The 27,885-nt window shown below is 41.0% G+C and overlaps 1 protein-coding gene across 1 annotated transcript; it reads left to right on the top strand.

Moving 5' to 3' along the window:
• The first annotated feature begins 381 nt into the window (after window positions 1-381).
• Window positions 382-23,084, top strand: WEE2 (WEE2 oocyte meiosis inhibiting kinase). The gene is made up of 11 exons (XM_057730599.1): window positions 382-714; window positions 5,380-5,576; window positions 7,344-7,395; window positions 9,320-9,492; window positions 10,662-10,783; window positions 17,328-17,474; window positions 18,108-18,215; window positions 18,337-18,422; window positions 19,195-19,365; window positions 21,008-21,150; window positions 22,691-23,084. The coding sequence occupies exons 1-11, from the start codon at window positions 382-384 to the stop codon at window positions 22,845-22,847; spliced, it is 1,689 nt and encodes a 562-aa protein (XP_057586582.1). The 3' UTR covers window positions 22,848-23,084.
• Window positions 23,085-27,885: the final 4,801 nt, after the last annotated feature.

Below are 27,885 nucleotides of genomic sequence, written 5' to 3'. Positions count from 1 at the left end.
TTCCCAGTTGGCTAATGTGTATATTGAAAGCCACATTAAAGAATCCAACTGTCTGCCTAGTAGTTTGCAGCACGTGGGTTCAGGGAGACTGCGGGGCAGCCAGAAGAGCTCTACACTTACATTGGATTTAATTGCTCAGCTACTGGAGGCTTCTTTAATCAGAATGGAGATAAGGAGAAGCTGAGCTCTTACAAGGTACCTGGTACTTAAGTGAGAAAACCAATGGTACGTCTCCAGGCAGCTGTTAGCTGGCAGAAGGAAAGCCAGGCTAGAGTTGGGGAGTTGCCAGCTTACAGTCTGTTCTCCTCTTTATTCCTGCAGCTCTGCAGTGTTTCCTCGTGAGAGGCCTTCTTGCTTAGATTGTAAGGCGCTTTGGCTGAGATGGGTGACAATGATGAGAACAAAGAACTGAAGCAGAAGTTGTACTTCTCCTCTTGTGAACAAGAGCGTGAGCAGAAGGAAGCACCAGGGAGCAAGGAGGCCCGGAGCCAAACCCCGGAGAAGTTGGGAGCTCAGGGTTCAGAGGCAAAGCTCACACCTCCCAGGACTCCCCTCAGTAAAGTGCGTGACCTCAACACATCTCAGGAAAAAGATCAAGCAAGTCCAGATCAGGGTCTGAGGACTCCGGTGTCACACTCTCTCACACGTCCTCAAACCCCAGCCCCGCCAGACAAGGGCAAGCCGCCACGCTGTGAGAAAACCTTCACTCCCAGAGTAAGTCCGTTGTGGGGGAGCAGGGAGCCAGGCCACCGCGGTTTGCCTTCCTTCGGCTCAGCTGATGGAGGAGGGCACAGGCCTGTGTGTGATAGGTTTGCTTCACAGGCCGTACATGTATCTTCAGTTATGTGTTTGTTGGTGAAAGGGAAGAAGAATTCAAAGCTACCAGAAAACAGAATTAAGTGTCTTCCCAAAACCACTGGTGTAGGCCACAGATAAATCTTGGGTGGGGAAAAAGTTACGAGTGAAAGAATACTGGAACTGGAAACCATATTGAGATCTACAGCCCGAACTGTACCTACGAGAAAACCAAAGTCTTAGGAGAGAAACTGGCCTGTAGCTCGGCCCACGGCAGAGAAAGGACTGGAAACATGATCTTTGGGGCTTAGTCTACTGTTCTTTCCATTATGCCAACTGGCTCTATTTTTCTGTGATTATTTACTGATAGTTCCTCATATAAGAATGTTCACTTTCACTGTTGGAACATATTTTTCTCTCTTTGCTGCTGCTCTTTCCAGAAAGGTCTTCTCCCTTCCTTGGTCTAGTGAGGTATAAGCTCTTCTCTTATATGCGAACAAAGAGTAACTTGTTGATATGACTTTATAAGCCGAGGGTGGCAAATAGTCAAAGGTCCGAAGTGAGCATATTCCTTTATTTTTGCTGTGATTGATCTCCTATTATTTATGCTATTAAAGCCAGGATTGGGGCAGGGTTACCTCCGATAGGCTGGGGCTGTGGTGTGTGAGCCTCAGGCCTGGAATTAGCTCTGCTTCCCGCTGGCTCAGCTTGAGGTACTTAAGTTCATCGTAATAACATCTGCGCCTCTGATGACAGCACAGTCACTGTCAGCAGGTCTCTTTTGTACCTGCTGAGTACGGGCACCACGTCTACCAGGAAACACTAAGCTTCTTGTCTGAATGGTAGACAAACTAATACGCTCACGTGTCCACCTGTGGGTTTCTCAATGGCCCCGATAACCGATCACTCATCCATTTATTTTTGGAGAACCCACTGTGGGCTGGGAGCAGAAGGCAGTCTCTGGGAGGGAGATGGGCCTCCAGATATGACACGGTGGGAGATTCAGGAGTGGCCAGAGATTCCTGGGTGGACTGCTTCTGTTGGGCGGTCAGGCAAGAAATGAAGGTGAAGGAAGCACATGAAGGGCAACGGAAGTTGGTATGGTTTGAATACATGGAAATTAGGGGGAGAGTGGGCTGAGAGCATGTGGTGCTGAGCCAGGGTACACAGGCAAGGGAACACGGCACCGTATGTATATTTCATCCATTCACTGAAAACTGAACACCTTCTTATGCTAGCATACCTTCTGCTGGCAAACCGTTCACTATCTCAAAAAGTGACTACAAAATGGATAAACGACAATAATAAAGTTCAGATCAGGTATGCCAGAGGAGTAGAAGAGTATGATGAGAAACAACGGGGAATTAATCTCAAGATATCTGGGAAACCTTTCCAAAGAAAGTAAGGTTTGAGAGCGGTCTTAAAAGGTGAGTTGGAGTTTGCCACGAAAAGAAGGGAGTGAGCGCTTGAGGCCAAGGGAAAAGCATCTACCAAGTTATGGAGGGGAAAGATCATGCTACACCTGGAGAAGTGCATGTTATTCAGAGCGGCAGGGGTCTGCACAGCAGGCAGTGAGGCCAGAGTAGGTAGGTAGGAGCTAGACCAAGATTTTATCCTGAAAGTGTTGAGAGAGCCATTAAATGGTTTTAGTCAAAGGCATTTTTGAAAAATTATGACCTTCATGTGAAGGATGGAATGGAGTGGGTGAGACCATGGGAGCAGGGCAATATTCACAATAGATATGCTGAGAAGAGAGAACTTGGACAGTGGTAGACAGTGATAAGCTGAGAGATGCTTAGGAATTGGTAACTGACTTGATGGAGGGGTTGAGGGAATAGGAGGGATGTGGGGTGCTGTGAGGCTTCGTGCTTGTTTGACTGAGTAGATGGTACTTTGAATCAAGGTAGGTAACATTAGAGGATGTACAGCTTTGGAGAAAGAGATATGGTGTAAATTGTTGGGTAAGTGGTTCTACACTGCAGGAAAACCAACTTAGTCGGAGATCTATATTTGGATACCATCAGCATTTAGGAAACCATGGGTATGTATAAATTTATGCAGCCTGCTTTCCAGAGTAAGAAGAGAAGTGGTCCAAGTTAGGAACTCTAGAAATGCCAAGATTTGAGGGACAGAAAGAAAACAGAGCTTGGGAGGGACACTGGAAATGCAACTGGGAAAGTACACACTTTATGAAAAATATAGTTTGGATCAAGGTCAGAGGAGAGAGGCCAGAGGGATGATAATTGGTGGTGTATGCTAAAGACAGGGATGCAGAGGAAAGGAGGATGGGCTTCGTTCAGCCTGGCCCAAGGGATGGGACCAGAAATCATGTGAAATGACTTTAGGTCACCATAAGGATTTCCTAAGAGAATTGTCTAGATAGAAGAGTTTCCTTAAGGAGGTAGTAAGGTCCCTGTGGCTAAATGCATTGCATGCTAGTTGATGACCACTTGTTAGGAACACTGAAGCAGGGATTCAAGCAAGGGCTTAGTACAAGGGAACTAAGTGTACCAACTGGGCCTTTTAAGTCTTTTCCAGTTCCTGTGATGTCGTGTCTTAGTGGGAGGTTGCCGCCTTCACCTCTCACCATCTTTAGAAGTCAAGAAGCTATTCCCCAAATTTCCTTTCTTTCTCTTAATCATCTATAGTAAGAGCTGTTACTCATACAGAATTCACTACACTCTCTGGAACGTGTTTATACTCTCAATCTAGTTATCTTTCCAGAAATTTTCAGGCTGCTTTACTTCTAGGCAGAACTCACTTTCATAAATCTTGTTGCAAAGTGTGTTCTTTTAGATTTCAAAAGGATTACTCATAATTCTATCATTCTGGCAATGAAATCCATATTAACATAATATCATTCCCTGTCTTGTAAGGGGAGTTCACAAAATCTATCAGCCTTCATATTTCCAGACTAGGAATTCTGATATTGTCTACCTTGATATGAATACTTTTCCTTACTTTTTCCTGAAAAGTTTCTAGGCCTTTTTGTTGTCCTTGAACTGTAGCAACTAGAACTACATCCGGTGTTCCAGGTGTGGATGCCCCACGGTTTCATAAGTGACAGATGCATTTTATTTTCCATATGATAATCAGTATCATAAAAAAAAACTGTTTCAGAAAATGACTTCCTAGAATTCTAAATTCATTTCCTGAATCACACTGACAACTGAGAAATACCATATAGTATAGTTTTATTTCTTTTGAACCAATACTCGGCCCTTACAATAAACTTAAGGGAAAATAGCTTGTCATTGATGGCTTTGTCCAATGATACTCCCGGGGTTGCTGACCCTCTGAACTCTAAGACTTATGTAAAACCCTTGTCAAAACTCTTGACTGTGTCAATTTTTCTTCACTTAAAAAAAACATTCGGTTACTATGTGTACTCGATAGCTTCCTTCATTTCTGCTTCTATCAATCATTTAGTGAGTACTTCTGCTTCTACTGTTAATTTAATAATGAGTATTTATAAGTTTAATATCCATTCTTTGTAGCCTCATATTCTTTAATTACATTTCTATATAGTGAATCACACTGTAATCTAGCTTCTGCTTCTATAATCAAAAGTCATGGGCAGAGAATATCAAAATAGTAGAATTCTTTTTGAAAGAGCCTCGCAGTACAATGATTACACTACAAGGTTATATCACGGCCCCTGAGTCTACTACTGTCCGCTTGAAGATCTGGAACACAGCTCTGGCCCCTGGCACTTAGGTCACAATAGCATTCTGTGTCTCATCAGAATTCTTTGTCTTTGATTTCTCCTGTGTTTGATTTAGTTCTGGTTAGGCTTTAGGCTGATGTTCTCCTACTGTAAGCCTTGGCGTGGTAAGTCCACATCTTCCTACTGATTGCTATGCTAGTTGTAGCCACTGCAAAGCCTTGCATCTTAAGGGCTTAGAGCTTTCAATCTTTTCAATCTCCTCACCCCACTTCGTGGAACTTTTCTCAATTTGTGCTACATTTTAAGTGGAATTGGAAACTTCTTTTTCCATGCTTAGATAGTCTATGAAATCTTTGCCTTACAAAGTGATTATTTCTGAAACATCGATGAACTGCTGACTGACAGATTATGCATTCCTTAAGAAATGGAATTCACCTCTGGACCCTTCAGCACCTAGCCCAGCATCTGCTACTTAGTAGGCACCAAACAAATATTGGGATGAGTAGTTGAAGGGAAACTGATTACACACTCTGAGAACATAAGCACCAGGCCTTTCTTTTAGAGTCATTTTAGTTTGTCTAAGCTTAAACGTCATCTTTAAAAAGCTGGAGGTAGGACTAGAATTGGTGGTCTCATGGCTGGCTATCAGAATCGCCCAGGGGAAGGGGGTGGAGCTTAACAAAAGTCCAGATTGCTGTGCTGACCCCAGGAATCAAAATATCTAGAGGCAGACTGGGAATCTGTATTTTTCATAAGAGGACCAGTTACAATGCCACTAGTTTGCAGTGAACCAAATATCCTCTAAGGTCCCTTTCAGAAGTAACTTTCTTTGGTTCAAATATTAACTAGCTGACCGATACAGAACCATTTTTTTAAACTAACTCCATTCTGATCTGCCTTCTGCCATCCTCATTCAGGGCCAGGTGAGCCAGCCGGTGATTTCTTCAACAGGGAAGATCCCCTCCCGAAGCTCTAAGCATCTGAAGCTCACACCTAGCCCCTTCACTGATGAGATGACCTCATTGGCTCTGGTCAATATTAATCCCTTCACTCCAGAGTCCTATAGAAAACAGTTCCTTAAATCCAATGGCAAGAGGAAAACCCGAGGTGATCTGTAAGTGTCCTGTTGCTATGACTTTTGCGAACTGATCTTACTATTGTCAAGTGGGAGAATGTTAAAGATTAGGAATAAACAAGAACTCCGTGTGAATGAATTGGCCTCATGTTTATATATTCCCTATGCCTAAAGGTCACCCTGACTTTAACCATCTTTGTCACAGAGATCCTAACACCTTTTCATTCTGAAGTGTACCGTAGAATGCCTTCTCTTTGAAAGAAAAGGGCAGAGTAAGCAATAGACCTGACTTATATTAGGAAGCCGAATGGGCTATGGAACTGCACTCAAGGGGTCCCCTCTGGTTACTATGAGGCTAGCAGTTGGAGAAGGTGTAGTTCTTATTTCAGAGTATATTGCTGTTTTGAGTCTAGTGGTGTGACTGGTGATGAGAGCTATAGAGCAAGGATTTGAACAGCTCTGTAGGTGATGAAAGGCTGGCTGAAGAGCAGAAAAGAGTGTTGCTTTTGGAGGTGCTAATAAATGGAAAGCCAACTGCACTGTTCCACAAAGGCCACTGAATGGTAGAAATCGCCTAAATAAGGAGTGTGCAGATTACTCAGGGATGTTTCTTTACTGTATCTTCAATGCTGCTTTTTTAAGAATGGAGCCGTCTCTAAAACAGGCCAGTCATTTATGCTTTGCTGTACTCAGCAAAATAAATGCACAGCTAACAATCTAAAAGCCTGTAGACCACTTAATGTGTTGTGTTCTGTTGGAATCAATGACTGTGTATTAATCAGTCTTGTAGCCAGAATGGGTTTCTCGCAATACTATTTCCTGGATCTTAAGTAAATAGGACTTTGGCACAAGTACCCTGGTCTATTCTTGTTACTGAGTATTCCACTGGTTTTAGCTCTTTAGGATTCTTTGTACATCTTCAGAGTGAATGGCTTCACCTCTCACTGAAGCTAGCAAGAAAAGACTGCTGATTTGAATTCCTGGCCCTGAATGTGATAACACTTTAGTAAAATCACTTAGTGATTCTGAAAGGATATTTTCCCTTCTTCTTGCTTGTGGTGGTGTTATTTTATAAAGTATTAGAATGTAGTATTAAATTTAAGTCACAAGTGTCCTGCATCAATTAATTTGCATGAGTATAATGTCCTCCACTTGCCATTTCTACCCTGTACTTGTCCAGAAGAAAAAGCTGGCTGGCTGATCTAGAAACTGAAATTTTACTTTAAGACCCAGGATGCATCTGCTCATGCCAAAGAGGGTGTCTGTCAGAGATTTCAGCTTAGTGAAAAGTAATTCAAAAAATCTTAGCCAGGATTAGACTGCGTTCTGCTATACTTACAGTCAGCCTGTAAACCTAAGACAGGCTGGGTTCTTGGGGAGGCAGGTGTTGCAGGGGAAATGGTATATCGTGCTGCTGAAAAGCACTTATAGTTTCACATATGTTCTGTGCACTCTCTTGACTCTACATCTCAGCATACCTTGTTCTATTTGCCTAAAACTCTATTCTCTTCCCTTAGCTGGTTCCTACTCATTCTTGGAATTTTAGCTTACAGGTCCTCTCTTTTGGGAAAGGCTTTAACTCTTGAAATAATTAACTGGGTGCTGTCTATGGTATCCCTTGATATCTTGTTCTTATCCTGTCCTAGGTTCTTGTATTGAAAATTTGTTTATCCCTGTTCCCAAATATCGATTGAAGAGGGGAAGTAATTGTCTTATTTACCTGTACAGCACCCACACCTAGCATAGTACCAGGCTCAATAAGTGCTAATCATGCATTGATATTTTTTTGGTTTGTTTGTTTCCAAGCGAGGAAGCTGATTCAGGAGAAGGCAAGGGAGAACAAGGGCTGCCTGCCAAGGTGAGCACAGTTTTTTGGTCCAGCTGTCCTAACATAGACATTTCATCCTAATGCCTCTTTCTTTCTCTCTCCCTCCCTCCCCCTCCTTCCTTTCTCCCTTCCCTCCTCCCTTTCTCCCTTCCCTCCTCCCCAGCCCTCCACATACTTGTAGTAAATATGTCTTGCAGCTGAATTTATCTGGGCTCTCATCAGGGTCTATATTCTTAGCTAGCTGTTACTTTACCAGACAGTGTCTAACATGTATATTGCTGAATCATTACCTTGGAGTATTCTTAAATTCAAGGCTACTGCTTCTGTCTTTGATCTGGGGAAAATTCTGTACTCCTGGGGTACAGAAGTGAAGGGAAAATCAAGATATTTAAGGTCCAAAAATGAAAAAGACAAAACAGAAAAATGGCATAAAGCCAGAGGTTTATATGTAAAATTTTAGCTCTTAAATGTGTCAGTATCTATTGATTTTTAAAATGTTCATAGTCTTTGATCTAGCATCCCTCATTTGATAATCTAAACTAAGAAAATAATGCTGTATAAATGTTACCACTAGAGAGGTTTGTTTTAGCCTTAACTGTCATAGCAAAAAAAAAGAGAGGGGGAGTACTAAATGTCCAACAATAGAAGACTGGCCAAGTAAATTATAGTTTAAAGCCAGTGGAATATTAAATTGCCATTAAGATGCTTGAACATAGGCATGTTTTCATGATATTATAATGTTCAGTGTACATAATGGGGAGGGGTGAGGGTGGGGGGAGGGGAGCGACATGGGTGGTAAGGTGCTACTTGGTGTCTGAGATGAGGATGGTAAGGTAGCAGGTAAGCACTACCAGAGCCTTCAGGCCTCTGATCAGAAGGGTGGGCTCCTCAAGGGAAACAATTAGGTTTGTCTGATTCTACAGCATCGTTTTGCAAAAATAACCTTACTATTAGAGGAGATGGAGAGAGGGCTGGTAGCTGTGGCACATCCAGACATGCAGGAAACAGAGCTTGAGCCTGGCTAAGGGCAAGGAAAATTATAGATCTTGTTGATGAGGACTGATTGGGATTGGATGTTGAAAATGAAGAGCTAGTAAGGGTCAAGATTTTTTTAAACACTTAAAGTTAGATGGAAAAAATTCTTCCTAAGGGGGATGTTAGGAAAAGATTGAGATTCATATAAATCTTTGGATATTTTTGTCATCATAGCCACCATTTACTAAGCATATTTTATTTATATATATACATATTTATTTATTCTCATGTAATATGTGAAAGGACCCTGAGGCATAGTTGCTATGATCCTCATCTTACAAATGAGAAAGCATAAAGCAGTTCAGTGACCTGCTGGAGTTACTTAACAGCAGAGCAACGAGTGATGTCGCTACTTGGCCAGTAGAGGGAGGGGTTGCACACATTCTGAAATAATCAATTCGACAATTTTGATCTCCAGACTAAGATTTTCGGAGAAACAAACTGAACACAGTGTGTTTATTCAACTTGAGATGAAACATTAGCAGCCAGAGTGTGAGACAAGTAAACAAGAGCCAAAGGGAGGTATTCTGTCTGTTTAACGTCCTCCTCTAAGAGCCCACCCACGCCAGCTGAGGGCAGCGGCTCTGGCTGTGGGCGAGGTGTCCTCGCTAGGAACACATACGGAAGGCGAGTATGGCCAGACAGAGGAAATAATACAGAAAAAGATGCAGTGACATAGCAAAGAGAACTGTCAGTACAGAGCCGTATGGAAGTTTATAAAGAGCACAGAGAAGGTAGCCAGCAATGGTGGCGGGGGCGGGGGGGGGGGGGGGGGGGCGATTCTTGCTATCAAGAATATTGATGGATTTGCCTCCATAAGTCTTTTAGAAAATTTAGAGGAATTTAGGAATACAATATGCCTTAATTTTATTCTCACTGTATGTTAGGAAGAATTACTCTTTTTACTGAAATATTTCAGAGATGTGTTCTACGAGAAACCAACATGGCTTCCCGCTATGAAAAAGAATTCTTGGAGGTGGAAAAAATCGGGGTCGGGGAATTTGGTACAGTCTACAAGTGCATTAAGAGGCTGGATGGATGTGTTTATGCAATAAAACGCTCCACAAAACCTTTGGTAGGATTATCAGATGAGTGAGTACCTTTAAAATCTACTAGAAATACACACTTGGATTTGTCAAAATATTTTGAATAAGAGCACTGATGTCATTTGCTGCTTTTTTTTATCAGCCCCCCCCCCCCCCATTGACTGTCGTCTCACATTCATAACCTTTCTGAATTTTCCAGATCGGAGATAAGTTATTTCCTGAAATATACTATGAGCACTTGGGATCATGTTGTGTTTTTGTTTTGTTTTTTGTAGTTCTTATGGCTTTCCCTACTGGTCTTACTGCTTTTTTTAATGTATAGATTTATGGAATGATCTTCTGGTGCCAGTTTAGTTCATTAGAAATATTACCAAGTTATTGTTAACTCACTGGTTGTCTCTACTTTGTATTAATAATAAATTCAATAGTCAAGTTTCAAAGACTACAAGCAAAGAAAAACTAACAAAAATTTAAATTTCATTCCCGGAACTATTTGTTCAAAAGTTCTTCCTTTTCACAAGGAAACAGATATTTTCAGATTCAGCCATGGCTTTTTATGAACTCTGGGGAATATATTATTAAAACGCTGAATCTGAAATTAGTTTTTGCAATCTTTCATTTGAATAATGTAATTGATCAAGTATTATATTTTGCTGCTTTTGTGTTGGATTTCCTATTTCATAATGAACATCTGCCCCCAAGACTGTCCCTGTGACTACATCATACTGGCTGAGTTTCATATTGGCTATAATGATTGTTTAGCCTTCATAGGGAAGGTAGAAGGCCCATTACAATATCCACAATCAAGTCCATTTCTTGTTAAGCCCATCTGGGTTTTTAGATAGTGATACAGTGAAAATAAGAATTAAAGCAGGTCTGCTGCTGAGGTAATGACCACCTAAGAGTGCTCTCTATGTATGCCATATTCAATCAAAAAACCGTGGACTTTGGCCCAGGATGACCAAGGTTCTGGTCTTAGATCTGCTATCACCAGCTTGACTCTGGGCCAGTCACTTAACTTTCTAAAGCCTTCATCCTTGCCACTATATCATACTGCGGAGTTACAAACATTAAATGTGATCAAATAGTAAGGAAGCAGTGAGCGCTCAACAAATGTTCTGCTAGTCATAATAATGCCTCATATCTTGTCTTTTAAGAAACATTTGTATGTCTGTTCTCTTGATTCGATTTTCTCAATGCTTTTGCGTCCCTTAGGAATTTGGCTATGCATGAAGTTTACGCGCATGCGGTGCTGGGGCATCACCCCCACGTGGTGCGTTACTACTCCGCGTGGGCAGAAGATGACTACATGATCATTCAGAACGAATACTGCAACGGTAAGTATGTGGTCTAATGTCTGTGGAGAGGGAGATGAACTTTTAAGTCTTCAGGAAAAATCTCTGCCTCCTTGTAGTTTATGGCAGGTATAGCAGAGTCGTACTGAAAAGTCTGTACTAGTGTTTTGCTTGGAAGCAGAGAGCTGCAGAAAACGAGTTGAGCTGGGAAGGAGTTTCAGGCTTATGCTGCTATGTATTTCTTTCAAAGCTGATGTGTAGCTGATACACAGAAGCTATCACTTCCTTCACACTTTAATTAATACTTAAAGAGAAAACTTTTCACCCTAATGGTTTGAATGGTAATTCATCCTTTTACCATTTACTAGGTATTCTACAAGATGTAAGCCATGGTACCATTTTGGGGGAGAGGGTGGTAAACTTATAGAGCCAACTTTTGATTAATTTTGAAGTGGATTCCTATGTTTGGCGAGTGTTAGTGTTTCTTGCTGCTCCTTACCTTTGAGCTTTAAGTATTCTCACAGAGTAAGGGCATGAGGTAGGTTGCTGGGACTGAAACTTAGTGACTTTAGATATATTCTCCTAGGTCCTTCAGGACCATATATACACAGTAACCAGTAAAACTTTTTTTCTGGGCTACTTAAATCATAAAAAGGGGCCCTTTGGATTAACATATTTCTAATTCATGGTTAATATTTCTAACCTATGATTAAGGGGTGACATAACAATAGTTGTGTATTGTTATTTTTTTTTACATTTTTTTTATTTATTATTTTTTGGGGGGTACACCAAGTTCAATCATCTGTTTTTATACACATATCCCCGTATTCCCTCCCTCCCTTGACTCCCCCCCCCCCCCCACCCCGTCCCACTCCTCTAAGGCATCTTCCATCCTCGAGTTGAACTCCCTTTGTTATACAACAACTTCCCACTGGCTATCTATTTTACTGTTGGTAGTATATATATGTCTGTGTTACTCTCTCACTTCCTCTCAGCTTCCCCTTCACCCCCCACCCCCCTAAACCTCGAGTTCTCCAGTCCATTCTCTGCATCTTCATCCTTGTTCTTGTCTTGTCACTGAGTTCATCAGTACCATTTTTAGATTCCGTATATGTGAGTTAGCATACAATATTTGTCTTTCTCTTTCTGACTTACTTCACTCACTATGACAGACCCTAGGTCTATCCACCTCATTACATATAGCTCCATCTCATCCCTTTTTATAGCTGAGTAATATTCCATTGTATATATATGCCACATCTTCTGTATCCATTCATTTGTTGATGGGCATTTAGGTTGCTTCCATGTCCTGGCTATTGTAAATAGTGCTGCAATAAACATTATGGTACATGTTTCTTTTGGGATTATGGTTTTCTTTGGGTATATGCCCAGAAGTGGGATTACTGGATCATATGGTAGTTCTATTTGTAGTTCTTTAAGGAACCTCCAAATTGTTTTCCATAGTGGCCTCACCAACTTACATTCCCACTAACAGTGCAGGAGCGTTCCCTTTTCTCCACACCCTCTCCAACATTTGTTGTTTCCAGATTTTGTGATGATGGCCATTCTGATCGGTGTGAGGTGATACCTCATTGTGGCTTTGACCTGCATTTCTCTGATGATAAGTGATGTTGAGCATCTTTTCAGGTGTTTGTTGGCCATCTGTATGTCTTCTTTGGAGAAATGTCTATTTAGGTCTTCTGCCCATTTGTGGATTGGGTTATTTGCTTTTTTGGTATTAAGCTTCATGAGCTGCTTGTATATTTTGGAGGTTAATCCTTTGTCCGTTGTTTCATAGGCAACTATTTTTTCCCATTCTGAGGGTTGCCTTCTAGTCTTGTTTATGGTTTCTTTCGCTGTGCAAAAGCTTTTGAGTTTCATGAGGTCCCATTTGTTTATTCTTGATTTTATTTCCATGATTCTAGGAGGTGGGTCAAAAAGGATCTTGCTTTGATGGATGTCATAGAGTGTTCTGCCTATGTTTTCCTCTAAGAGTTTTATAGTGTCTGGCCTTACATGTAGGTCTTTAATCCATTTGGAGTTTATTTTTGTGTATGGTGTTAGGAAGTGTTCTACTTTCATTCTTTTGCATGTCGCTGTCCAATGGTCCCAGCACCACTTATTGAAGAGGCTGTCTTTTTTCCATTGTATATTCGTGCCTCCTTTGTCAAAGATGAGGTGTCCATATGTGTTTGGGCTTACTTCTGAGTTCTCTATTCTATTCCATTGGTCTTCCTTTCTATTTTTGTGCCAGTACCATACTGTCTTGATCACTATGGCCTTGTAGTATTGTATTGTTATTCTTAGAAATACATTTTCATCAAAATGTGCAGTGGTAAAGTAGAAAAGTGCCTCTAACCAAATAGAAGCTTGCCATCACTTTAGGATGCATCCATATTTTAGCCACAGCAATACTGGATAATGGCATCCCCACCTCCAACCTGAGTTTTTTTCATAGCACAGTCTGTCTTTGGGTAAGTTTAGTGACCACTGGATAGCCCTGAGTAGGTATGTCCAGCCTGGCTTTTGAGGACAGTGATCAGTGATAAAGCTTCAACACTGTATACTTGATTAATTTTTCAAGTAGGTTAGTAAGTAGCATTACAAGATGCTAGAAACACAGAAGATGGTACAGACATCCTACGCAATGATGAGCTGGCATTTCCCTTATTGTTTCCTCACAGCCTGATTTCCTTACAGCCTTACCCATGAACTTCATGAGTTTTTTTCTTTAATAAGCTCACCCCAAGTCCCTTTTCTAATAGTTTCTTTGGGATTAAAAAAATGGATGCTTTCCTTATACTTGTGATTGAGAGGTTGAGGCTTTTTCTTCATCTTCTCTTCTTAATTTCCTCTTCTCATAACCTGAGAGTCCCTATTCTTTTTTTCTTCCCTCTCTGTAAAGATTGATTTTATTTCCATGACATTTAGCTACTAACAAGAGTATCAAATTAAAAAATTAATCAATAAAGCAAAACAAAACTAATTGTAACCTGTGGGCAAGGTAAATTTTAACTGGGGCAATGTAAAATTTTCATATTTTCAAAAAGAATAAGATCACGTAATTGTTCCATTGAATCACTTTCTAATTCTTTTCAACATTTGAATGCCTTCTATAAGCTGGACACTGTATTAAGCTCTCTGGTGAGAAATACTATAGAGTGAGATAAAGTAAGTCCTCACCTTCAAAGAGCTTTAGTCCATTTGCTCTGTCACAATGAATACACAAGAGACAATCTGATGCAAAGCCAGGTGGTACAACTATGGATACAAAGCGTTCTGTCACATAGTAGCTGTAGGATCACTGGGATGTCATTTAATCTCACTGAGTAAAGAGACAATATTTACTTAAGGGAGTAGTTTGAGAATTAGCAACAATGTATGTCAAATGCCAGCACAATGTGGAGTCCCAACACAGAGTAAGAACTTGATAATTCTTATTATCATCATAGCACTAATAGGAGGTAAGACTTGACCTTGCAGAAAGATTGCTAGAGCTTAGGGAAATGGAGGGAAGACTTCCAGAGGGGAACAGCATGCAGGCTAAAAGCATGGTACTGGGAGTGGGTCTGGCCCAGTAGATAGTTAAGTAGATGCACCGGACTGAGGTGACCCCTGTAGGAGGAAATAAGATCAGCAAGGTAAAGGGTGGGAAGACTGTGGTGGGCCTTGAAAGCCAGGCAGGGAGTTTGGACTCAGTGCGATAGATGATGGGGAATCATTGTTTGTTCACCATGATGGTCTGCTAACTTCAGTCAATACTTGCCAATTAAAATGTAACTGTGATTTAGCAAAATGTAATTCACAGACGTGGAACCTTTCAAATGTGAACTGGTCATGGAAGATAAAGCATGCCCTTATACCATGTTTGTAGTTTGGGATAATCCAGGTTGAGGCTTTGCCTAGAGGCTCTAAGTAAAGGATAATAAGCCCAAAGTGTGTGGAAGGTAGCAGAGTAGTCAGTGCCTCATTCCTTCCACTCCCTCCCCCTGCATCCTCTCCCTCTCTGTCTTTCTCATCTCTTCATCCTTACGGCCTGTTTCCCCACGCCCACCCTCACCCCTCTATCCCCAGCTTCTCAGAGAAGTCAGGCTGGAACATGTACAGTTATGGTTTTCACTCTGATTATGAATTAGATGATTTAGATAACTTAGATTTTAACTACTGGAGACTAGCAGTCATCTGAGTTCCCCTCCTGTCTCTCCTGAACTCTGAACCAATCAAAAGTTCCCTCTTTCTCTGCCACCCTAGCCAAGATCCCCTACAAGTCACCTCTGGGCCACCTCAGACATCTGGTTTTCCAGTAGCAGGTTGATTCTGCAATCACCAAGATTCTAACCCATTCAGGACTGGATTAATCTCTCCCTAAAGGCAGTATTTTCTTACGATGTCTCCTGTCACGGAAGCTTTACAGAGCATGTCCCCCTAAAATGGTGGCTCTCACATTTGCTCAAGTGATGTGACATCTAGATATGGGTGTCCTCCGTGGAACACCATGAATACTGGTTATATTTTTCCACCAAATAAAGAACAACTTTACCAGCAGGAAAGATATGCTTGTGTGGCTGGTAGCAACATAACATCAAGATTGTTTGAGGATGCAAATATGTGATCACAACATCCTGTTGAACTGCTGGTCTGCTTTTTGCATTTCATTGTTAGGAGGCATTTGCTATTTACTTGTTTTGGTATCTGTTAGGCCCCACGAGCAGACAGGAAAACATGGATATATTTTTCTCGTTTTTTTTTTTTCCCCCTGCCAAGTGGGGCGAGTACCTTCATTTTATCTAAAGGAAGGAATTCAGCAACTCATCTCACAAAAATGGTTTGAAAAGAGCTGCCCAGGAGCTGGCTGTTTCCTCCTAGGGCACCATGTTGGCAGGAGCCAACTCCAGGAGGTACCTTGGGTTACGGAGCTAAGGCCCCAGTGCAGCTGGGTGAGATCAGGAGGGATGAAGTTTACAGTCCATTCAGTATTGCTATGTCTGTAAACACATACTTCCTTGTTAATACATTTAGTAAAGAACAGTTAATTGTGCTCTTCTAATAGAGTGTGTTGGACAATCAGCTTTCGCTCTAGCAAAGTAAGGATATTCTAACGCAGTCGTATAAATGAGAACCTTTCAGTAACTTCTCTTCTACTATTGTTAATTCTCACTTGGCTAACTCTGATAGTACCTATAGAGATTCTAAGTAACTAAAAGTGCTGCTAGCACTGGTCTAGTTACTCTCACTGAATACCCGTAGCTCTTCAGGGGATTCGAAATACCTCTGCTTATAATCTAAAGGGACATGTTAAAGGGGTCCTAGGTAACCTAGGATGCTTCTTTCTTTCTACACCTTTCATAGGGTCCTTGACTCAGTTTTTCTTTTCCCTCTGTTGCCAGGATAGACATTCAGTTCAGAAAATACTTATTGCAGGCCAGCCCTTGGCACAGTGAAGATGAACGAGCCGTGGGCCCTGTCCTAAAGGAACACCCAGGCTAGTGGGGACCCGGGGGCCTTGATCCTCTTCCTGTCACAACTCATAACCTCATCTGCAAACTTAGTCTCGAGGTGACTGTGTTTTTAACAAGCACAATGCACTCTTTCTTTACTTATTCTTCCTTTCTAAGTAATGTCATCAACAGTCCATAAATTCTTTCCTAAGAAGATTCCCAGGGGTGGGGGGGAGACCTGAATTGTAACCCTTTTTGTGTTTCTGAAAGGGGCTGAATTCTCCTTTCTGAACTGATTTTTAACATGGCAGCTCATCCTTTAAAGTCAGTTCTACATACGATACTTTAAAATATGGATTTCCTTAAAAGTATAGTTACCGTCTCAGATCCTACTGTTCTGATACATACATGAAGAGTGGAGCTATGGGCTTTGTAACTGACAGGGGGTCCCAGGAGTCTCTAATTTGACTGACGAGGCTGCCAACAAATGCTAATTAATGAAACAAAGGGTTCAGAAGCATTCTATTCCCTTCAGGGCAGGGACATCTAAGATCAGGTAGTCAGATGAGCCCAGGCCTTATCTTTTTGTTGGCAACAGTGATAAATAGTAGAGTATAAAGGTGGTGGCTCAAAGAGGGTTTAGGTGTATATGGAGGTTTTGTATTTCCCTTGGGTCAGCAATCATTATATGTTCTTATTTCATGATATATATTTTAATGGAATGAAAGTTGAAATCAATTATATTAAAATTACTGCTGGCCTATAATTACTAGCTTGACACCAACCTGGAATTATTCATCCACACAATAGTAGCTATACGACTAGGCCTGATTGGCCTTCTGGTTAATAACTCAGTAAAACTTTTAAAATGTTAGTTGAGGCGTACTCAAAGCAAGAGGGCCACATACTGCATACCTAGGAAATGGCATTTTCTTTTCCTCTTTAAAGGCCCTTAATTCTTCTTTCCAGTGTGCCTGTGGTACAGACAGGGAGCAGATTTTATATTTCACACTGACACTGAAGCAGTTTAGACTTGTTGCACTGAGTTCATTCATGAGAAATTTATTGAATACATACTATGCTTTCATTTATAAGATTCATACCTTTTCTCTCATTCTGTGGGCTTACCCTCTGTTGTTCTTTCCTAGGTGGGAGCTTGCAGGCTGCTATATCTGAAAACTCAAAGTCTGGCAATCATTTCCAAGAGCCCAAACTCAAGGACATCCTTCTACAGATTTCCCTTGGGCTTAAGTACATCCACAACTCTGGCATGGTGCACCTGGACATCAAACCTAGTCAGTATTTAGTTTTTTCCCCACTGTTGTCAGCATCTGTGCCTGTGTGACTATCAGGCATTAAAGATGCTGTTGGCTGGCAGAATCCCTTTCATCAGTTCCCCTTCTGCCCTCCGCTGCCCAAATTTCAGTTAAACAGCTTTAACCATTTCCCCTCAGGCCTAGAGGACAGAGAGAAAAGACTCCCAGATAGTGAAGCCAAAGCATGAAAATAAGTATTTAATTTACCGCACAGATAAGTGACAGCGTATTGGCTTCATCCTGACTGTTTACAGCTAGTGCTACAGTCTTCCTAACTCAGCACTGGCCAAAGTGAGCAGAAATGGATGGTTTAGGTGCTCATTAATGTGAAATGCAAGGAAATGTTATTATTAGTGGTCTTGATTATTTCTTTGTTTTGAGGCCACCAGTCTCTTCAGAGGATGGGGTATGTTTGAGATTTAGGTATTATCTATCAATCACTCAGCTGTTCAGAAGTAGTGTGAGAGATTCCATGGAAGGAAAGAAACCTTGGTAGTCTTGCTACATGCACACAGAAAAGGAGGGTGGCTGAAATGTCATTTACAGAAAAGAATCTCTGGGGTGAAAAAGTTTAGGAATCATTACTTAACGACAGTTCTGTATTTTTTTCAGGCAACATCTTCATTTGTCATAAGATGCAAAGTGACTCTCCAGTAGTCCCAGAAGAGGTTGAAAATGAAGCTGATTGGTTTCTCTCTGCCAATGTGATGTATAAAATTGGTGAGTCTGCCGCCTTGTAACCTGAGGTACACTGTTATCCTGTAACATTTATGCTGATGACCCACTCCATTTATTCCAGTTTTGAGAAAGACATGCTTTTAAAGAACTTTTCTTTTTTTAGGTGACTTGGGTCACGTGACATCAATTAGCAAACCCAAAGTGGAAGAGGGAGATAGTCGCTTCCTGGCTAATGAGATTTTGCAAGAGGTATAAATTAGGGAAATGGAAGGTATTTTATAATCCTGAAACTGTTGACTCTCAAATGAAGTTTGTCAGTGCAAGAAATGCAAAGTATATATTTTGTCACTTAAATTTATGCTATCCCTTTTCTATCCAGAATGGAGACCAAAGATAGGAGGGAAACTTCTGCAAAAAAAAAAAAAAAAAAAGCATGGGGAAATCTGGCTCAGTCATGGATTAATCAACATTTTTACGATTTTTGGGGAAAGGTCCTTTACTGTTTCTAATATTTCTTAGAATTCTTAAATTTATGGATTTCCTAGTAGGAAGGAAGCCTTTATTGGTCCAACCTGTCTGTATCATGCTACTGTCCTTTTGATAGCACCATCAGCTTTGGTCATTGAAATGACCTTCAGTTACTGCTCACCTTCTAAGATGTCTGTGAGTCTGGCCTAGGAAGAATATAACTTACTACAGGATGATAATCAGGGGGAAAAAAGAGGAGTCTTTCCTATCTGTGATCAGCCAACCTAGGCTTCAATCCTGTTTGAGCCTGAGAGAGCAAAACGGTGCTAAGATTCTGCCTGACTCTTAGGGCAGGGCACTGTTCATCAGGTGGGTTTATGCCTTGTCCTCTGTCTTCCCTGGAAAGAGACCACTAAGCACAGCAGATACGACCTGCCCACTGTGTCTGTTTAAGCTCACGTGCATTCAAATGAATCTCTCTTGCTAGTTGTAGTTTAGTCTAGACTCATTTCGCTTGGCAAACTAACTGGCCTCCCCATCTTCTGTTTTGAAGAATTACCAGCACCTTCCCAAAGCAGACTTATTTGCCTTGGGACTGACCATCGCAGTGGCGGCGGGCGCAGAGTCACTACCCGCCAACGGCGCTGCGTGGCATCACATCCGTGAGGGGAATCTTCCAGACACTCCCCAGGAGCTCTCCAAAGAATTTCACCAACTACTCAAGGTGGTGTCTCTTATGAAATGAAGAGAAGAGGGAAATGTCTGTTTTTTAGAAAAAATGTAATGGCAAATAGGTGGGAAGGGGACACGGTGGCGCCACGGACAGAAGGAAAAGGAGCGCGACTAGGATGCCCGAGAAAAAAGGACAGGCTGCACGCTGCTCTAGGAAACTTAGAGCGAATCATGAAAACCTTTTGTCATAGTTTTAAAATTCTGCTCTATTTTTTCATTTCCCCTTCCTAACAACCCTGCCAGGTGGGCAGATGAGGAAACCAAGACTCAGAGCAGTTCCTTGACTTGTATTTCACTTCTGATAATTGATTAACTCCAAAATCAAACCTGCCTTTGGGCTCCTATTTCAGGGTTTTAACTACTGTCAATGGTAATAGTGATATTACTCAAAAAGTTGGATTTTGAGTGTATAGAGGAAATATGTTACTTTACTGATGGGTAACTGACAATCCCATCAGTTATTTACGTTATTGGAAGAAAGGCAGAATGTTAATTTAGGAATCTGTGGGTTACTTGTCCTTAATGATACTTCAGTATGTGTAGGGACAAGAAAAGGTATTATGTTGAAACAAAGAGAGGTACAAAAATACACTGTCAAGAAGCTAGAAGTATACTAGAAAAGCAATGTATATATAAGATTTACTTCATGGCTTAGGGTTAGAATCCCTAAAATAGCCTTAGAAAAACCTACTCTCTTGGAGATTAAATTTGAGTTTCACAGTTTACCTGAACATTTCAAATTTAGTACCAAATGTGTCCTTCTTCCTCACTTCTGCTTTCCTGAAAGAAGGCAAGCTCTTCCTCACAGTGGTCTTTTGTTCCTAGTCTAATGACCTATTTCTATGTGTAAATTGTTCTTAGATAGAGTTGATACTTACTGAATGGCTCAGTGCTGGTCCTGTGCTAGGTAATACATATATGTTAATTCATTTAATTCTCACAACAGTCCAGAAGGTGAATATTGCTATCCTAAATACCAGGAAAGGGCAACTGAGGTTCAGCAAAGTTCCGTGATTGCTTAAGGCTACATAATAAGTGGTGGAGCTGGCTCTGAACGTTGCTCCCCAAATGGTAGTGTCAGTGTTTTCTTCATTATTTGACACTACTAATTGCTGTATGTAATTAGGTATTTTCTATTGTATTCCAGTCATTTTAGGCTACAGACATCCTCTACCTGAAGATAAATGCTGTAGGAATACTGTCATGGTGGGATATCCTTAATTAATTTTAAGTGGAAAAAAAAGGAAGTTATGGTAGAAAGTGAGCTGAACTAGATGTTGAGTAACCCAGGTTTTAGTCTTGGTTCTGTCGATAACTTAGACAAGCCACTTTCTATCTCAGGACCTCAGTTTCTTCCTATTTAAAATTAAGGCATTAGACTAGTTCATCATTCAGCCAGCTCTAAAATGTGATACTTAAGGACAAGTCATAGGTTGGATGACTGATGCTATCAGATGAGGATGATATTCCTCTCCCAGGTGGAGCTAGGTTTTCACTTATTTCTTTCCTCTGCATAAAGGAGAAGTGAGTTTCACAAAATCCACCAGCAGAAGCTGGGTTGGAGTTGGTTTGGGTGGGGAGATTTTCCCAACAGTGAAGCTTCTGTTTCCTCCCTCTTGGTCCTACCTCATCAGAATATGATCCACCCCGATCCAGCAGAGAGGCCTTCTGCAGCGGCTCTGGCCAAAAGTCGAGTTCTCTGCCCCTCCCTGGGGAAAACAGAAGCGCTTCAGCAGCAGTTGAACTTGGAAAAGTTCAAGACAGCCACACTGGAAAGGTAGATTTTGGATGCTGGAGTTGAGAAAGAATCTATTTATGTACTACTCACAGTGACATGACTGGCCTAGTGTGTCCTCTCTACGGATTCAAGTGGAATCCAACATTAGGACACAGAGACCCTGCCCACAGAGAGGCTAGCAGCATGGGGCCCTTTGTAACAAGGGGCTGGATGCTCCGTGGCTAGATGGCTTGAGAGAGAATTCCGGTCAACACAAATAAATACAAGGACATACAACTGGTAAAGAAAAATTAGCAGGCTTCTGAGTGATAACAGTACTCCAGTAACTGGTGGATGATCTCTCAATGTAAGACAATCATAGTTAAGGTGGGAAGGCACCTGTTAGGAACCCATTAAATCTTGGTTAAGGTGAGAAGGGACCTGTTAGGAACCCACTAAATCTTGGGGGCAGGCAGAGATTCTGTCTTGGCGCATGTTTAGAGAAAGAGGTATTTTTTGAAGCCAAAGGAAGCAGTCCTATTACTTATACATGTAAGCTTGTATCCATGCGTGCATTTATTTAGTAATGTATTCCTTCATTTAACAAATGGGAATGAATTAATTAGATAGGGTGGGCTTGGTATTATAAAGGTCAGGCAGTGATGTTTGAGCAGGGTTCTGAAGGCATTTTAAAGTAATTATTACATACTGTGAACTGTTGAAAATATAAAAGGAGATGAAAAATGGGCCTTGTCTAAAATAAACTTAGAGGTCCAATTTCTTTTGGATTACAATCCATTTTAGAACGATTAGCCTGAAAAGTCCCCCAAATGATTTCTTGGTAATGAGTTGTGAAGACTCTAAGCCTTTAGTCAGGTAATCCTTCCTAATAAGCAACTGAATATTTTTCTGCTCTAGTTCCACTAACAAATAAAATACAAATAGTTGTAGTCCTATGACAACAAGTATATAACTATTTCTTCGGATGTGGTGTGTGTAATCTGTGAAGCCAGACATGGAGGCACAGGTGCCTATCATCAATCATCACCAGTAGTGCGCACCCATCATGGAGATGGGGCAGGTGCCTTCTTGAAACTTTCTAGACCAGGGGCTGGCACACTTTTCTGTAACAAAAGGATAGCATTTTACCCTTTGTGGGCCATATGGTCTTAGCTGTAACGACGCCACTCTATTGGAATGATGTGAAAGTGGCCATATACAAATGAATAGGAATGGCTGAGTTCCAATAAGAATTTATTTACAAAAACAGGCCAGACTTGACCCATGGGCTGTGCTCTGTGGACCCCTGCAGCTTTCATACATAGCCTGTAGAGTTGTTCCCTTATTTTTCTTTAATTTTAAAGACCACTTATGTCCCAATCAGTAGAATTCAGGAAGCCGAATCTGCCGTGTGTTGAGGCAGGTATGTGCTAGACATTTTTTTAAGACAATCACAGGAGCCAATTTTCTGTTCTGTGTATAGTTCAGGCTTGTTTCTATAAACACTGAAATAAAAAGAAAAACCTATGTCGGTTTTGATCATAAATATTATCTCTAATTTAGGACCAAGTAATGTACATTCTTCCTCTTTCATTGCCAGGGAACTGAAAGAAGCCCAGCAGGCCCAGTCCCCCAAGGAATGCCACAGTGTCCCTGGGGTCTCTGGGACCCCCACGGGATCAAGAAGCAGCAAACGCCTGGTGGGAGGAAAGAGTGCCAAGTCTTTAAGCTTCACCTGCGGGCAATCTTCCCCATAAGAACTCCTTTCACACCAACTCACCTTTTATCCCCAAAATGGATACCAACTGTGTCGACCTTTCTCTTGCAAAGGGAGAAACTAACGGACTTGGGTCCCCAAACATTTCAAAAGCCACTCTTCATTTAGCATTTTCAGCCAAAAGATCCTACGGCTATCAAGGCTTCCTAGCAGCAATGGCCACAGGTACTGTCATCGGTAGCCATTTCTCTTCTCTCTCGCTACATTCCTAACACGACCTGGCAACAGTTCATTCCCTTCTGAGATGGATTACGAGGCTGCCTACCTACCTACCAAGGATCCCAGGGACTCTCTGGGCAAGTAGAAAGGAATTCAATTTTGTTTTGAGTTGAGGTAACAGCTTATGAGAAAGCGTCCCTGGATTTCAGCAACGCTTCCCAGGTGATTTTACTCCTCAGAGAATCCTCAGTCACTCTGAGCAGGTAGTTTTTCTACTGTATTCTCTGAATGGAGACGGTCCCTTTCTCTGATATCATATTTATTAAGTAAATGACTTCACCACCCTGTGAGGTGGGTGGAAATGAGACTCTACGTAACTTGAAATTTCTGAGCTGGCTGTTAACTTATGGAACAAAACACTGGGTAGAGTGTTCGAGGGAGATTTGATGTGGTTTGCTGTCCCTCTGTAACTGTTATAACTGGCTTTGATTTCTCCTCCATTTTATCAGAAGTTGGCTTTGCTTCCAGTGATTTTATCGTATTTATCCAAATCCGTTACCCTGTATATATTTTTAAAGGAATACAGTGTTTGTAAATAAAGGTTTTTATCTTGTCCAAAGCCAAATATGAGTAAAGCACTCTTCTTTGTAAATATGTAACTAACAATGAGAAATTTATGTTGGAAACCATGAGTAGAAAGGAGAGAGAATTCAACACGCTGGTACTAATGGGCTTTGGCTTTAAGGCCCAGCTTCACAGCTCTAGAAGCTAATAACGGGCAAGCTATGATACAAAACAGTGTTGGTCACAAAGGCATTTGAGAACTCCTAGTTGTGTCATATTAATGACGTTAGCCTCTTCATGGCTTGTAGGCTTTTTGGCTGTCTTGTTTTCTTCTTTCCCCTTAATTTTTAAAAGCAAATTAAGAAGTTTTAAAAATTGAATAAACCACTGAACTAACCCTCACATCATTCTTCTGTTTTGGAGTAGCAATTTCTTCCATGCAATTAAGTGGGGTCTAGTGGTCTGTATTGCCTGCTGGCATTTTAAAAAAACAAGTCTTTACTCAGGTTTTTCTCCCCCACTGTACTCATGGTTTTTGTTTGTTTGTTTGTTTGTTTTGTTTTTTAATTTTTTATATTGGAGTATAGTTGATTATTCAGGTTTTAAAACTGAGTTAATTTTTCTCCTGCCTCCCTGACACGAGCCATGTCCCTTAGCAGTACAGTGCAAGGTCGACTGCACTGCGATTTATAAGCAGTATGTTATTAAGAGCACACAATGTATAGCCCAGAAGTCTGTGGTTGCACTTGTCCTCTCAGGCACTGACGATGCCTATTAGGCCTGCGACCCTTTCTCTATCGTGTTCCTCAAAGCCTGTTCTAGCACCTGAGTGGACCTGACGCCAGCTGCGGGTTTCTCTCCGTGTCTCTCTGCTGGGCTCCACAGCAGCAGGAAGCCACCAAGAGAACAGAGGGAGCCACAGGGACACTGAGCGTGCGAGGCACTGGATCTTCACTGGGCTTGGGATTGAATCCCTTCCATTCCAGTTGGAAGTCGACCCCTGGCCTCAGCAAGAAGCTCCATCCTCAGTCATGACGTTCTGTTACTTAAACATGATTGCTGACATTAAGGTGCCAACAGATAATCTTCAGTTAAAGAAATCTTATAAAGAAACACTATTGTGCTTTACGAAGCTCTAACACATCTACCAATTTATAGACACTATCGAAAGCTGTAGAAAGATGCACACTGAAAGATGAATGTCAGCATTTCAGCCTGAACAATTAGGCTTTTAAAAAAAATCTCTGTGTGAACCATAATGTCAATCTTGAATTGCATAAAAACTGTCAGGTTGATTTTCTTTAAAAATTTAACAAAAAAGAAGCCATAGTAACTGTGGAGCATTGCTAAAATTGCGTCTGAATCAATGTAAAACATGCTAGTAATCAGTTTAGGTACTAAGTGCTGTCATTTTCCAGCAGTTATTATGCAGCTTGAGGAAAAACTGACTTAACAGCAAAGTGAAAATTTGATTAAAATATCTAAAGTATCCTTCTACAGCATCGAAATTGTCCAAAGCTTCCTATCTGTGAGAAAGCATTGCCAACCCTGGTCTCTACCATGTGATGCCTATAGCTGAGACTTTCTTTTAATTTGGGGGAGGAAAAAAAGGGCAAGGCCAAAGATAACTTTGTGGCCTTGGCATATATGATAGACATGACCTGTATCCTTCTCAGCCAGCTTTGCCAAGGATGAAAGCCCTGAATTATTCCACTTTTGCCAGGGGTAGTGGTAGCTGATTAAAGCCATGATGCTTTCACCACTTCTCAGCATTGGAAAGGTCCTTGCTGGGTCCATGAATGAATTACAGAAAGTTTATGTTAAAGAGGGTGTGCAGGTACCTGCACACCATACAGAGCTTTGAGGAATTCCTCACTAAAATGCAAACTGTAGATTCTTGTAAAAGTGGTATGTTTAATAAAACAAAAACAAAAACACAAAACACATTTCAGGTACTCTTCCAGGTTTTTTTTTGTTTTTTAATTTTCTAATTTCAGGCCTATTTGAGTATCCTTCTGGGTTCTACTTCTTTGTTCTGGCCTGTGGCCTGTTCTTGTTTAAAGCATAATTGCCAACTGGATAGTCACAACAAGGTCCTTGTCTTCTAAGAGCTCACGGTCAGTGGGCAAGAGGAGGCACCTTCATGGGCATTTAAGTTCTAATACAAGATAGACTGAGTATGTAAAGAAAGTGAAATGGGAGAACAAAGGAAGGACGATTTGGGTTGAGATTTTTGAAAGTATGGGGAAAGGACATTTCTGATGCTGTAGACAGAGCAAAGCAACGCTGAAGTATGTGTCATATTGGGAAGGAGGATCTATTTGATAACAGAAAAAAATGTTTTAACTCTGTTCTCCCGTGACATTATACATCTTAATATGCTTTTCTTTGCCAAAGAAAACAGCACTTGCAACTTTCTCCAGTCAACAGTCTAAGGAGAACGTGTATTGGTAATTCCTGTCCTGAGAGAATTCAGATTAGCCCAGATTCTCCACAAGATGTTATTCATAAGGTTATAAAAGTTTGTCAAAGGTGTGTCTATTTTCAATTCGTATGCTGCTTTCTGCCTTTTTTTTTAAACAAACTTTTCCACACTTCTTACCACAAAGTGTTTGTGGACAGAAAGAGGGAGCGACTTATGGCCTAATGAAGGAAGAATTTTTAGGGCCAAGTGATCGGATGTGGATTAATGGATCAGGGAGAAGCTTCAAAGATGACTCCAAAGTTCAAGTTTGGAAGAATCTCGGTACCACTAAAACAAACAACCAGCTTCGAAGGGGAAACTGGTTTTGAAGGAAAGGATGAATTTTGTTTTTCACTTGACTCAAAGCTCAAGTGGAAATATGACTTTTAAATAGGAAATCATCAGAGAGTATGTTACAGTAGTAAGACAGTGGATGTGGGATGATTAATGCCTGTGCAAGGCCTGGAGGAAGTATAACATGGTATGTTTCCAGGACTAAACATCTGAAGGTGCAAGTAAAACAGAGGTAAGCATCAAGAAATATACCAACTAGTAAGTCATACTACTAAGAGTGGGTTAAGGTATGTGCTGGAAACCACATGAAGTAGTTTGTATTTCTTCCTTTTAGTACAAGAATGGGCCATTGAAAGGTTTTAAATAGGGCCCTGAGGAGGAGATTTGCTTATTAGAATAATGTGGAGGGTACCTTTTCCGGAAGCTGGACAGCGCCAGGACCAGGTGACCGAGAGGCTGGGGAGGCTCCCTTTGGTCTGTATTCTGCAATCTGTGGGCCTCAATTCCCCTCTTCCTTACCAAGGCCAGTACTAGGGGGAATGAGACAAAATTTAAGGGGTGCCAAGAAACCCAAGATTAATGCCACTTTAATGCAATATTTTAAAAATATTGAATGAACAATGTATCAGAATTCTAAATGCAAGATCACTAAGCTGAAGTTAATGCCACTTCCTCCAGAAAAATGATCAGGCATGGCAGTTCTTGCAATTGGAAATAAAGTAAGCAAAGAAGTAGATTTTGAAAATATCAGTTTACTTCCATTAAAGCCAGGAAGGTAAAATTCTAACTTGGTATAAATAAAATATTTAAACTTAAAGCAATCTTGTGAGTTTTAACACACCTCATTTTTAAATGTTCGATATTTCTTCAAATACTTTAATGTTCTTGGAAAGTTTTATTTTATTTTATTTTATTTATTTATTTATTTTTTATTTTATTTTATTTTTTTTAACTTTATTATCTTTATTTCACAGGAGATTGAAATGATGCTCAAAATAGTTATCTGTCCAAAATCACACAGCAAGAAAGTACAAGAGCCGCACACAAACTTACACTGTAGGCACATAACCCTACTGCTTCCCGAGGGTCCAAGTGGATAGACCAGCTTTTCCTACTGAGAAGTTTGCCACCATCAAGTAGCTCCAGTTTCTCTCCTAGTCTTTCCATCAGTCAGTGATGTTTATTTGGCACCCACTGTGTTCAGAAGGCCAAATACAGGAACTAAATCAAAAGCCCACGATTGCCCTCACAGGAGCTCAGGACACTCTAAGGCCTAAGGGTACTCCTCATTTGTACCACTTGACTTTTTCACTTCTGCAGGAGCACATCTGGCCTTCTGGATAGAGTTCATAGTGGGTTATAATAAAAGTTTTTCCAAATTGCTTCCTGATTTGTATTCAGTTTTTAAAGCACAACATGGTTTGGGATGGTATTTAACTCAGACTAAATGCAAAACCAGGAATTCTCTTGCAAATAGAACTGCCACTTGTACCTTTAGCCCCAGGGCAAAATCCAGAGCCTTTATTTATTTTATTTT

Source organism: Hippopotamus amphibius, chromosome 4, assembly GCF_030028045.1.
Source record: "Hippopotamus amphibius kiboko isolate mHipAmp2 chromosome 4, mHipAmp2.hap2, whole genome shotgun sequence".
Taxonomy (NCBI): Eukaryota; Metazoa; Chordata; class Mammalia; order Artiodactyla; family Hippopotamidae; genus Hippopotamus; species Hippopotamus amphibius.
Note: the sequence above shows the minus strand (reverse complement) of the source record. Positions and strands in the feature narration are given on the sequence as shown.